Source organism: Tamandua tetradactyla, chromosome 3 (assembly GCF_023851605.1).
Source record: "Tamandua tetradactyla isolate mTamTet1 chromosome 3, mTamTet1.pri, whole genome shotgun sequence".
NCBI classification, from domain to species: Eukaryota; Metazoa; Chordata; class Mammalia; order Pilosa; family Myrmecophagidae; genus Tamandua; species Tamandua tetradactyla.
The window spans coordinates 193,951,979-193,966,227 of NC_135329.1; the positions used below are offsets into that span (position 1 = coordinate 193,951,979).

General features: G+C 35.1%; 1 protein-coding gene across 7 annotated transcripts in view; it reads right to left on the bottom strand.

Annotated features, from left to right (window-relative positions):
• The window catches only part of USP37 (ubiquitin specific peptidase 37), a 143,994-nt gene that overhangs the window by 12,846 nt on the left and 116,899 nt on the right, over positions 1 to 14,249 (bottom strand). For all 7 annotated transcript variants that reach the window (XM_077155128.1, XM_077155124.1, XM_077155127.1 and 4 more), the window contains 2 exons: positions 3,711 to 3,877; positions 962 to 1,022 (listed from right to left, as the gene is read on the bottom strand). In XM_077155128.1, the coding sequence (XP_077011243.1) occupies positions 962 to 1,022; positions 3,711 to 3,877 (228 nt within the window). The remainder of the gene's footprint in view (positions 1 to 961; positions 1,023 to 3,710; positions 3,878 to 14,249) is intronic.

Consider the following 14,249-nt stretch of genomic DNA (forward strand, 5'->3'; position numbering starts at 1 on the left):
ATCCCCTCTTTTTCCGTAAAGTTACTGGAGGATGTTAGTCATCAAAACACGAGCAGATCAAGAATGAAGAATGAAACACATGAAATGGGAGACTCAAATAAAGGAGAGTATCAGGGGGAATTCTCAGGAAAACAGTTATGGGAGATCTCAGATATCTGTGCATAGATACAGAGGGCAACCAGTCTAGACTGGAGCAATATGACTCAAGAGACAGACACCAACATCATCTCGGTTCCATATTTTTAACCTGAAGACACATGCTTGGGTGAGCTTAGCCTGGATTTTTATCTGAAACTCTGTCTTAACCACGTGTCTGCGAAATTCCTACTCTTTCTTACATGCCCTGCTGTCTAGTTAACACTCATTTTGTACCACCAAATGTGTCCAGCTTTGATCTATTTCTGAAAGCTGAAGAAAGATCATGATGATCTTAAAAACAAAATATGTTAGCTCACTCATCATGACTACATAGACCCGTGGACTTCCAGAACCTGGTCCACATATTAGTCCTGCCAAATGTTACGACTGTGGTAAACCTTGTATTTCTGAGTACTCAACTCACGATCTTGTCCACCAACTTTCCCAAAGTGAGCTCTTATAAATTCATGGTGACTCTAACGTTAGTCACATTATCTTCTCTTGGGAGTCTAAACAGTGGCATTACAGTTTTTTCATTATATACACAGGTTGCTGTTGCTATTCAGTTTTTCCAAATTAAAAAATAAATTAGAGATATGGATATAGATGGTAAAACTGTAAAGAAAAGCAAGCTAATTATTAATACCAATGTTAGTGGTTTCCTCTCGGAGGGAGAGAAAAGAGGGGTATACAAATAATTTCTATTCTTTAACTTAGGAGTGTTCAAATTTGTTACTGTTATTAAAAATATGTTTTGTATACTCTTCCGTATGTGTAATATACTTTATCACTTAAAAACTTGTAACTAAAATAATCTCCACACCTTGAAGACTTAACTCTGTAGCTCTTTTGATGTCATCATCTTCTTTCTGTTCCCAAGCTTCCTAAAGGGACAAGAAAAAAAAATAGTGTACTTAAAGAGGTTATAGATTAAACTTATTTAAAAAGATATTGTCAGCTGCTCTGCTTTCCATAAACTTACAGACATTGGAATATGATTTTTTGAGGGATGTGGAAAAGTTGTTCTTTACTTTTTTTGCAACACTGTCCTCTTAAAACACAACCCGAAGGATTAAATGCTATCTCTTCTAGTCAATGGCATTTGTCTTACCAACCAAGTCATTCAATGTGATGTGATGATGCAGTTTGCTCTCTCCTTGTATATGTAAATTGCCTAGCACAGAGTAGATATTTTGCAAATTGTTCTCTCTTTTCCCTTGATTATATGTAGTATTTGCCAATTTCCAATTACCAATGTGATGACACTGAATGTGGAGGTGGAAAGAGATGTGCACAACTGGCTCTCCTGAGTTGATGGCAGCAAGCTGGCTCTAGCATATTAATGATCCTAAGTCTATTAATAGGTTTTTACTTTTTTCTTTCTGACTAAACCAAGACTCATAATAGGTACTTCGTACAATGCATACTGAATGAATACTGTTCACTCGTGTTTTTTGAGATACTGGAAATTTTCCTAGAAAAAACAGTACTCTAATACCTCCCGAAAATGTATCAACTAGGTGACAACTTTAATCATTAAAAAAGAATAGGGAAATGCTAACTACTACAAAAATTTCCTCACCTTCAGAGAAAAGATAATTTACAAATGATGCATTTCTAAATTTTGAACTTGTTTTTTTTAATACTTCACTTTTCAGAGCAGCGGGTAAATTCACAGAAAAATCACGCAGAAAGTATTGCGGTCCCATATAACTGACCCCATGATCATACACAGTTTTCCCTATTAACATTTTGCATTAATGTAGTATATTTGTTACAACTGATGAATCAGTATTAAAATTATATTATTAATTAAAGCCCACAGTTTACATTAGGATCACTGTTTGTGTGCGCAGTTATATACATATATGTACATATACATGTTTTAATATATAATTCAGTAGTATTGATTACATTCACAATACTGGGTTACCATCATTACCATCTCTTACCACAAGTTTTTCATCACCGCAAACAGAAACTCTGCTGGACTCTATAGTTATTAAAATAAAAAGAAACTAAAATAGAGCTTTTCTGCATTATAATCCTAGAAGTAGTAATATTGTGTTCAGAAAGGAAAAGATATTCTTGAAGGGGAAACGCGATTATTTCAAGTTCCACGTATACTGTGAAACTAGAGGGTTAAATACTTCCTTTTAGTTATTAATAAACTGATGTAGGAATACCAAACTAAAGATACTTCATCTTATTCCCTATCCTTACACTAGTGAAAAACACGGTGGTTTTAACTGGTTCCGTTGACAAGAAACAATGTATCTTTTGCCTATGAAAAAGAGGGGTGCTGAATTTTGTGTGTGTATATAGTAAAAAGAACTATTTCAAAGAAACTGGACCTTGGTTTTTCACATCTGTAGAACAGTTTTGACATATGTCTTGATGAAAACACAGGTGGGGAAGTTCTTGCTGTAAATAAATGAATACAGAATAGTTGATTCTAAAATGCTTTTAGATTAGCGGTTCTCAACTTTGGCTGCACATTTCAGAATCACTAGGGATGCTTTAAAATACTTAGAGGGAGAGGCAGAGGGGGGTGAGAGGACAAAAGGAGGGAGTGGAAGGAGAGGGGAGAGAAGAGGAGAGGAGAGAGAGAAAGAAAGAAAGAGGGGAAAGAAAGGAGGGAGGGAGGAAGGAAGGAATCTAGATGCCCAGACCACACCCTAAATCAATTATATAAGAATTTCTGAGGAGCAGAATCCAGGCATTAGCATATTTTTTTAAGATTCTCAGATAATTTTAATGTGCAGTCAAGACTGAGAATCACTGCTCAAGAAGAATTAGGTTTCTTAATCTGATTACTATATTTTTAAACACTAGTATACATTTATTCTAGGAAGTTTTAACAAATTTTTATCACTAGTATCATTTGTATCACACAGGATTAGACAGTCATGAAAAACATCACCTATTAAATAGCTCAGGTGACAGCAATGGTGCAAATCAACCAGCTTCGGCTACTACAGGAAAAGAAGTAAAAATTGAAAAAGAGATGTCTACATAAAGAAAAGAGTAGATAAATGCTTTTCTGTGACTAAACTCTGAAAATTATATGTTAGATAATATTCTTGAAATTTTTATGCCCAAATAATTCATAGGGAAAAGCATTTATATTGTGAGAAAAAGACCAAAAAAAAAATACACCACCTTAAACTATCAATAAAATCATGGTGTGTGTTGGCTGTTTCTATAGTTTGCAAAATGAAGTTGGGCTAGGGATGATCTCTCATATCTCATTTTACTCTAGCATGAAGTGAACTACAGTAATGGAAGGCAACCAATAATACATATGTTGCATTTACATTTTTTTTTTGGGGGGGGTGCATGGTCTAGGAATTGAATGCATTTGGATTTCAAAAAAAAAAAGAAAAACTATCAATGGTTTCTGTTTCAAACCCAAGGAAAAGCCTCAATATATTTTTTTCTATTGTGGATCAAGTAAATCATCTGGAACAATGACTGACATGTAGTAAGTGTTTGATACACGTTAGTTATTATTATTATATTTCTTGGTAAAGATAGATAGGGAGAGAGTAGCAATATAAATATTTCCTTACTTGCTCCTGAAGGCTCTGAGCCAATGCCTGTTGAAGCTCCTGCTCTTCCCTTTCACGTTCCATATCATATTGCTGGAGCCAATCAACCTCTCCCTGAGATCCTTCTGGAGTTTTGTTTTCTTTATTCTCATCACAGTCTTTAGTTATCTCAGTAAAACCGGTAGGATCTGAGGAAGTAGAAAATAATACCATTATTCAGAAAAATCTTCTCCAGTAAACTGAAATTTCTGGACTAAAGGGACATCCACCTTACAGAGAGTTATCTACCCTAACCTCAACTTGCTTGGGACATATAATTTCATCTTAATACACCTATATCAGAGTTTCTCACTTTCACCACTACTGATATTTTGGGCAGGGAAATTTCTCATTGTGGGGGCTGTCCTGTGCAATGTAGGATGTTGAGTAACATTCCTGGTCTCTTCCCGCCAGATGTCAGTTGCATTTCCCTCTCCAGTTGTGACAAGTAAAAATGACAGAAAATTTTAGATGTCCCCTGGGGGCAAAACTTTTCCTCACTGAGAACCATAAATCTATGGTAATGGTTCTGAAACTTAACTGACCATCAGAAACACTCTATAGTTAAGGTTAGAACAGTCATATTTATAGGTCATAGTGCCAAATGACCAAGTGCTAGGACTTGAGTATTATATACAGTAAATAAGATATTAAATAAGAATTAGACTAAAATGATTTTTCCCATTTATTCTATGGCATAGCAAGTGAGTGGGTGTTTTCAAATTAATAATTAAATAAGCCGTGTATACATCCTAAATCAAAAGAGCTAAATAGAAAGTAATAAACAGCTTATATACCACACAAATCTATGACAATAAGAAAAACATTAATTTTCACTTCATTTTGTTCCTTCTCAATCTCTAGACTATAGCTATTTAGGATGAAAAGATGATCATGATTTTGTTGTGCTTATTTGAACTGTCAGAGTAATAAGATTTCATTATAATTTTAAAAATAGGTAGAAGTGGGGAAGGAGGACTTTTTTTTTATAGTTTACCAAAGTAAAAATTCTCATGCTAAGAAGTTAAGGAAATTTTCATAAAAAGAATTTAACCAATCAACACAAATTACCTTTACACATTCACTTTATATGGATTGTTTTTAAGTTAGTATAAAGGACCTTTACCCACTCTAATACTCAATTTTAAATGGCTACTTTTCTATAGCTCAGACAACTTTGAAGCTTATAGCCACTTGGTTTAGACTTTAAATCAGCAGTCATCATTTTAAAATTATATTGAATTGTTAAGTGAATATTTACTATCAAAATGAATTCTGAAAGTTCATTTAAAAAGGAAAAGTTACTCAGGCATATTAAGTACATACAGTTATTATTATTATTTTTAAAAAACAACTATACCAGAGATGTCAGTAATTTCTTCCTTCTCTACATTCTTATAGAAACAGCCCTTTCCATAGTCTGGAAAGGACAGCTCTGAAGGCGGTATGGACCTTCCTTTCCTCTTGCCCTAGTTTACTGAAACAGGAATGGATATCTGACTTAACCATCAAATTATCTCTTCTGGAAATTTGGAATTGATACGTCAGCTGATGTTGAGCAATTCAAGTGGAAGGAAGATATGAGGGTTGGGGTTGCTATTTTAGGGCTTAAAATGAGACATTACTTCTATTATCAAAACATACTTATAAAAAAAGATGACAGAAATACAGTTCTTCTTAACCAATAATTTTCAGTACTCAATGTACAAATACAGAACTCATACAATCCTGGAATTATACTAGCAATTAAACCACTTGATAGAAAACAGATCAAGGTGATAGCAACTTACTTTGAGTTGCTAAATTCAATGATATTTTTATTTTGTGGACAAAATTATCAGACAGACACAGAAAGAATTTAAAATCTATGGGAACAGATAGAACCCTGATATAATAACCAATTTTTAAGGAATTTGCACACAGATCAAAGGGAATCTATGTGTTAAAACTCAACATTCTTACACTGTATATATCATCTACCCCTTCCTAAAGCCCAACTGAAAGCTCCTTTTCCTATGCTCTATATTTCAGTGAATGGGTTCACTGTCCACACAGTCTTTTTTTTTTTTTTTTTCACACAGTCTTTTTTTAACTGGGGATCATTTCTGACTTCTCCCTCTCATTCACCCCTCACATCAGATAAATCATTATCTCTACTAAATATCTCTTAAATCTACTGATTTCTTTTCAATGCCAAAGCCTTGGTTGAAGACACCATTAACTTTGGTCTAGACTATTACAATAGTTTTCTAATATCACAGGATTACTTTCTTGGTTCTTTAATTTGTGCTCTACAATGCAGCCAGAATGATCATGTTTTCAACCTTAAATTGTTATCAAACACCTGTCGGCTTAAAATTATCCAAAAACTTCCTAATGCTTTTGAAAGAAAAGTCCTAACTCCTAAATATGGCTTTAGGCTATGCAAAAACTGAAGACTGAATAATTTCCTAGTCTTATCTTTTGCCTTTACCCCTCAACACTGTGCTTCAGTCATGCAGAACATTCTGAACTTCTTTTAGGTCATCCACTAACTTGCAAAGCCATTTTCATTTCTAAGCCTTTGCACACACTGTTCCCTCTTTGGCTGGTGTCTGTGGTGTGAAATGTGTGGTTACTAAAGATAGTGAAACCTTAGTTTTACTGCCTCTTCTCAGTCAATATGCAAGACAGTCAGGCTGTTGAGCCACAAATATTTATTGAGAATCTACTATGTGCCAAGCACTATTCTAGAGCTGAAGATATAGTGTTAATTAAGGCAAGGTGGCCTCTGTCCCTCAGCTTAAGTGCAAAGGCTCTGAAATGACAATGTACTCAGCATGTTTGAGAGATACAGAGAGAATGCCAGTATGGCTTAAATAGCATGAAAGAGAGAAAAAGTGGAGACAGGTCATGGTAAAAAGCTTGTATTTTAACATTACATGTAATGATAAGTCACAATAAGTGAAAGGAGAGTGATATGGCGTGATTTATGCTTTAGAAAGATTACTTCAGCTGCTTTATTCATAGAAGATGGTCTTTAGATGGGCAAGAGTGGAAAAAGAAAGAATTAGCTAGGAATCACTTGCAGTGGTCCAGGTGGAAGGCTAGAGTTACAGCCATGAAGATGTTGATAAATGGTTGGATTCAGGACATATTTTGGAGATACAGTTGACTGGACTTACTGTGAGGTATTAAAAAAAAAGAATCAAAGGAGACTTCTTTTGTCTTGAGCAACCCCTGATAATGGTATCACTTGCTGATATGGAGAAGGCATATTTGGGGGAAAAGAAAAATTAGACTGCTGAATGGTAATTTCGAGTAAGCATTTCAAAATACAAGTTTAAAGCTCAGGGAAGCAATTCAGGTTAAGATATGAGTTTGATATTTCACTTTATGAGGCTATGATATAATATGAGATTTAGGGAGAGAGTTTGAGTAGAAAAGAAATCAGCTGGGAATACAATGAGAGTGCTGATGAATGAAGCAAATAAAAAAAAAACACACACAAGCAAAAAAAAAAAGAGAAGGGGGGGTCATGGGAAAAAAAAGAAAACAACAACAACGACAACACACACAATGAAAGGTGTAGTGGTTTAGCAGGAAGAAAAAAACCATAAACAAGCGTGGTAGTATGGACGCTCAGAGAAGAAATTTTATTAAGTTTCAAGGAGGGAGTGGTGTGAAATACTGCTAACATAAACTTGACGAAAGCACATTTGAAAAGGGCTGAAGAGAGAATGGGAAATGGTGAGAGAGCGGGAAAATGAATAAAGCAACTCTTTCAAGGAACTTTTCTGTAAAGGAGAGCAAAGAGGGGCAGGAGTTGAAGGGAATAGGAAAGTTCTTAAAAGACAGGTGGCATTAAGGTACAATAAAAGTAATTTAGGAAAGAGGGAGAATGGCACAGAAGAGAAAGAGTAATTTTAGGAGGGAAGATCTTGGCTTCACTGCTGCCCTTGTGGGATTGCCTCATGCACCATGGCTCGTGGGGATGTTTCACAAACTGAATTTGAATGCACAATGCCTGCCACCTCCCTCAACGTGACAAGAAATGTCCACTCTCCTACCAGCATGGCAATAGTTGCCAGTGAGCGGCTCTGGGCCTCCACCTCTTGGCCACAATCAGGGAATTGTCCCGAAGCCAATATGCTGAGCTGTTTGTTAGACATCATCGAAGAGCTGGAGAAAGAGATCAGACCCACTTGATAGGGAGTAAGAATGGGATGGACAGACTAAAATGAGGCATCATTCATGATAGTGTATTAGTTCAGGAGTGTTTGGCTAAAATAGAATGGAATGCCAGATCCTAACCATCTTGTTAGCTTTGAAGGCTTTCACAACTTTTTACAAGATGGGAAATTACAGTTCATCTCCTCTGTTCAGATGAAATTCTTGTTTTAAAAAAAGTTTTTCATCCTTCCCCGTTTCCCTCCCATGGTTCTCTAGGCTCTGAATCTACAGTCTCAAAGACGGAGAAAAGATTTTTGCAGATGATTAGCGATTGTGTTTTATTTGGTTAGGAAGTACTCATGGTTTTGTTTTGTTTTGCTTTGCTTTTAAGCAATGATTTAAAAAAATACATCTTACAACTGTAATTTGCCTCCAAGGTACCAGTAGCTCATTTAACACTTCTCTTCTGAATACATTTACATGACTCAAATTGCCTTTTGTTTCTTTTCATAAACTACCTCAACATAAGAATTCTGTTTTTAATAAATACTGACAGTATACTTTACTTAGTAGCCGGTCCCAGTTTGCCATACACTCTATATGTAGATTCTGCTTAATATAATCTTTTTCTTGCATAAGTATTTGCATGACTATTAATACTTTGAAGACAATTAAAAAGGACAAAAGTTACAAAAATAAGGGAAAGAGCAACCTATCAAACTCAACCAGCCCCCCTTCCCATACCAACTTACAAACTAAGACTACATGTAGATTTCAGTTTTGTATTTTCTATAGGCTGATCAAAACATCTGGGAAAAAAATGACTAAAACTGCATCATTGTATGTATTAATTACTTGACATAATAAAGCTTATTTTCATTAACTTAAAAATAAGGAGGGAAAGTCTTGGGAAAGCAGACAGGGATGAGATTCTAGATATAGAGGGCTATTTATAAGAACAGGACACTTTCTCAATGGTAACAAAAATGAAGACGGCATTTTTCTTTGAAAAGTATACAGTTAAATCATTAGTCCAGAGTATGTGAAGGAAAATTGGAGATTTGAGGGTGAGACCATGGACCTCAACAAAAGAAATCTCCTGAGGAAGTATACAACAGACCTGACTAAAATTTACCGATTTACAATTGTAGTTTACAATTTACAATTGTAGTTATAAAATTGAGGTAAGTTCAGTCAGCACAATTTTGTGATTTTCTCCAGCAATCTTTTGCTAGTTAGGTGCAGGCATGAAGTAAGTAGCTAGTTAACTGGGAGGTAGGGTTTTGTCAAATGACTATGATGGAGGAAGAAGGTAGATAAAAGATAAAATATAGGCTGGGTAAGGAAGGAAATGATAACAAGAGGTAGGTGATGAGTAGCCAAAAAGTAGGAGTCAATGGATTGGAGGTCTTAATGATATCAAGTAACTGCTGAAGTAAGAATGGCACAATGAAGTAAGTGAACTGGAAGGAGAGAGGGTTACAGAAGGGTGTTTGAAATCAAGATTTCAGAGGTGGTATGTTCCCAACAATGACAAACTCTCGGGAAGTGGTTCTCAAACTTCAGCATGTACCAGAATTACCTGGAGAGCTCAACAAAACAGAATGCTGAGTCACACACCCAGAGTTTCTCATTTGGTACATAAGGGGGGGGGGGGGGGCAAGAATGGAAATTTCCAGCAAGTTCCCAGGTTTGGGATCACACTTTGAGAACCATTTTCAGACTTCTGAAAGTGGGTGATTAAGATGCAGTGGAAGAAAAGTCTATGGAATTAAGATCAGGAATTGAGAAACTAGGCCACTGAATGGATCACTTATGAGGATGCTGAAGACCCCAAAAATGTTAATAGGAGAGACTAGAAGGTAAAGAACAACTACAAGAGGAGGAAATAAAAGGTGGTAGAGTCTGATGCTGTGCACATCAAAGGAGCTGGGATTTCTGTAGGAAGAACGAAGACAATTAGTTTGGAAATGGCCATGGGCAGCAAGGAGAAAACTACCCTACCTCCAGGTTCTGAATTTTTAGGTAATGAGGGCAGGTAGGCGGGAGAAGGAAACTTGTGTTTCAAAGAACGGTAGGAAAATCTAAAATGGGAGTCTTTCAAGGATAACTGGCCTTGACTACAGACTGAATAATAGCCAAAGACAGTAGGTAAACTTTTGATTCTAGGTTTAAAATCTATGAAATATTCTGGAGGCAACTGGGGAAATCTGAATGTGAACTCTATATTAGAGCTAAATATAGAATTACTATTAATATTCTTAGGTATGATAATTATATACAAGAAATGTCCTTACACTTACAAGATTTAAGTTGAAGTATTAAAGTTTAATGACACCTGTAATTACTTTCAAATGGTTCCATAAAAAAAGAAAAAAGAGTGAGTGTGTGTGTGTGTGTGTAGTCTCCAAAGACATCTTCCAATGAAACCATACTTATACTTACTGACATGCATACTTTTATGTGGTCCCCTTCACAGTAAGTCAGAGCAGACCTTGTGATTGTATTAATAAAATGTAGTGCAATTTATTCTGTGCCAATTTTAAGATTAAATATTAAGAAGGCCTGGTGGTTCTCTTTTTGTACTTTTGTGAGCCCTAAGATGTCATGTAAGAAGCGTGGCTACCATGCTAAAGAAACCATATAGACAATCATGTAGAAAGGTCCAAGGAGAGGGAAAGGCCCTGAGTTGGGAGGTGGGAGTGGTGTTGGGGAGGGAGGTGATATCCAGTTATCCCAGCTGAACCTTTAAAACTAAGCCCACCAAGGTGCCAAGGTGAGTCATCTTGGATGTTACAGCCTAATCAAATCCCAGCCAACATTACATGGAGCAGAAGAATCGCCAGATAAAATCAGTCAATCCACAGAATTATGAGAAAGATTAAAATCATTACTGCTTCAAGGGACTAATTGGTGTTATTGCTGCAAAGTTACACAGAGAGAGAGAGGGGGAGGGAAAGAGAGAAAGCAAATGTGACAAAATGCTAACAATTGATCTAGGTGAACTATTCAAGTATTCATTATGTTATTCTTCAATTTTTCTCTGGATTTGAAAAATTTCAAAATAAAAAACACATGTTGGGTGCACGGGTGGTTCGGTGGTAGAATGCTTGCTTTTCATGTGGGAGACCCAGATTTGATTCCCGGATCATGCACCCCCCCCCCAACCCCCAACAAACAAACACATGCTGTCAAATATATTAGCATTTTGTGTTTCGATGGAAATTGTTACAGAATTAAAAGATCTGATGAACTAAAGATGTTGCAGATTTTTAGTAGCAAGTTTTTCTGGTAAAGGGGTTATTGCAAGTCTCGGGTTCTCACTGCAATGTTTTAAAAATAGTATTTATTTCAGTTATTCTAATTCAGAAGCACTTTGTTCAAGTAACAACAGCACTTGTGAATGGAAAAAAATATAAATGTTCTTAGTAGGTTACTAATTTGTGCAAGTTAATTAAGATTTTAGTCACCAGTAAGTTTGACAAGGAAAATATATGTTCAGCATGGCTTCCAAAAGATGAAGTTTTTTTTTTTTAAAAATTTTAACCTTATTATAGTTGGAGAAATAGACGGCAACCTCAGTATGATAGTAACTGCCATTTTGAATAGTTTAGCTCTTAAGAAAAAGCCAATCAATACCAAGGGAGAAAATTGAGCTAAAATTGAAGCAACTCCTCTGGCTTCAATTCCTCCCAAAAAGAAATACATTATACCTGTTTTACTTAATTTACAGGTATCTGGTGGTTCTATAGTTTAAAGCAGCTTGTAAAATTATCTAAATTTACTCAATTTTCTTTACCTTTCTGTAAGTTCTTAATTTTTGCTGTATAGAATTGGCAAAAACAGCTATTTTTTAAATTTCCTATTGTGAGCATTATAAATGACAAACTTCTGTGTAAAATTTTGCTCAGATCAGTCGAATATGTATCACAGCCCAGTTCAACAGCAGTTAATGCTCAGCTATGAGAAACATGGGAGCTGTTTTGAAGATGATGGAACCACACTAGGAATGAAACTGATGGCTGTGGAACTTGAATCCCACCTGTTCGGTTTTTTTTACATCCTTTCCTGAGCTGACTTTTCTCACATGCCAATGTATCTGTGAGGTTTACTGAATTTTATTTTTTGGGAGTGGGGTGGTAATTTCTTATTTTACCATTTTTTGATTAAGTTGGTTCTGCTATGGTGCTATTCACCAGGTACCTTCAGTGTCAGGTCCCGTAGGTGAATGTCATTGCTGTTGTAATTATTATTTGTAATCACACCGTAAGCTTGAATTTGAGCTTATATCTGTACCTTCTGTATTTTATACATTCAGTTCTTTAGACTCTGGAAGTCCTATTTGATTTTAGTCATATATGTGTACTTAGTAGATGAAGTAGACTTCAGCTATGGTCTATTTTGATTTATAGTTTAATTTAGAATTGTGTTAAACTGATGTTTTACATTTTACTTCATTTTACATTAGTTTGAAGTAAATTACTTAATCTTTGAATTTCAGAAATTTGAACATTTACTGTAATTTGTAATATAACTTCTGTGTGAAAGACCTGAATAAAGATGACAAGAAAAAAAATGGGGAACTGATGAATCTATATCTATATCTATTTCTATACCTATATCCTTCTATATCTATGTATATGGTCCAGAAATCGAAACCAGATCTCCTGCATGGAAGGCAAGCATTCTACCACTGAACCACCCATGCATCCTGGGAAACTGATTTTGATTCATCCTTAGAATTGTTAAACTTTTTAAGGTATAATGTTGGGATTGAGCTTATGTTAAAAAAATGAATTTTTATCTTTCAGAGATACTGAAATCCTTACTGATGAACTGATATAATATCTGGGATTTACTTCTAAATAATCCTAAAGATAAGGTAGAGGCACAGATTAAACAAGACAGGCTTATTGCCGATAATCATTGAAAATGATGATGGGTACAAGGGGGAAAGGTTCAATATACTAGTCTAATTCTGTTTTTGCTGGATATATTTCTTAAGTAAAACCAACCAATCAATCAAACAAAAACAAATTGCAGCAGGAAAAAAAATGCCTTTAGGTTTCATTACGGTACCTAATGTCTCAGATTTCAGTTATAGTTTTAGTAACTAAAAGTTTCACTTTCAGGTTAGTAAGAAGGTGAATGGAATGGTGAGGCTGAGGAAATGGGAAAAACAACAATGGCCTTAATCCAACCAGGGAATTCTTCCACACACTCTTGCATAAGGACATAAAGTATTTACTAAACAAGTCTGCCCTCTCCAAAGATGCCATATTCATAAACCACCTGTGAGTATTTATGGTTTTGATAATGTCAATGCTCTCCTCCATTGGCACAGATAATTTAGAATTAACTGTATTTAAGGTAACATTCTTTGTTAATTCTAGGGAGATGTAGGAATGACCAAAGAACTGACAGGGACAAAAGTAATCATATTAACTAATGATATCTAAGGACAGTAAGTCTAATAAGAGAAGGGGATTTCAAAAGGATAACTGCAACAAGAGGAGATTTTAAAAAAGGAATGCCTATAAACAAAAATCATCAACTTTTTTTTGTTTTCAGTTAAGCTGAGGATAATTCTTATTCACTTGCATACAAAATAACTTAAAATTGTTCAATTTGAAGCTTGAGAATGTAGAAAGTAATTTTGTGGTATAGTACTAGTCTCTTCATTTCCAAAATTCTTGGCTTGATGTACCTGAATCACTAATGATAGTTTTTTTTTAAGATCTTAAGGCTATCAGGAAAAATTAAAATTCATTATAGGAAGAGATGGTAAAAATCTACTCATCTCAAAATAGCTATATGGCAAGGTAAGAAGGCTCAGCTGTATTGTTCCCACCGACAGCTTGATAAATAAAAAAATATGAATTACCACAATAAATGATTTTTTATCTGTATAGCACTTTACATTATACATATATACTACCTAATATTACCCTCATACCCTTTTGAAGTATGTCTGGTAGATAACCATACAGAGATAAGAAAGGTTCAAGTATCTATTTAAGAATTTATAGCTAATAAGTGGTATATCCAGGAATACAGGTCTAAGATCCTACCTTTGTTTGAGTGCTCTCTTTACCTTTTTTAAGGAATGACCTCAAAGGAGGATGGAATACTTCAACTGTTTATACACTAAAACCTTGCACAAATTCGGATAAGAGAAAAATGAAGAGATAATTATGAACACAGTGAACCCTAAAGCAAACCATGGACTATATAGTCAACAGTACAATTATAAAATGTTCTTCCATCAACTGCAACAAATGTACCGCACTAATGTAAGGTGTTAACAATAGGGTGGTACATAGGAACTCTGTATTTTATGCATTATTTTTCAGTAAACTCACAACTTCT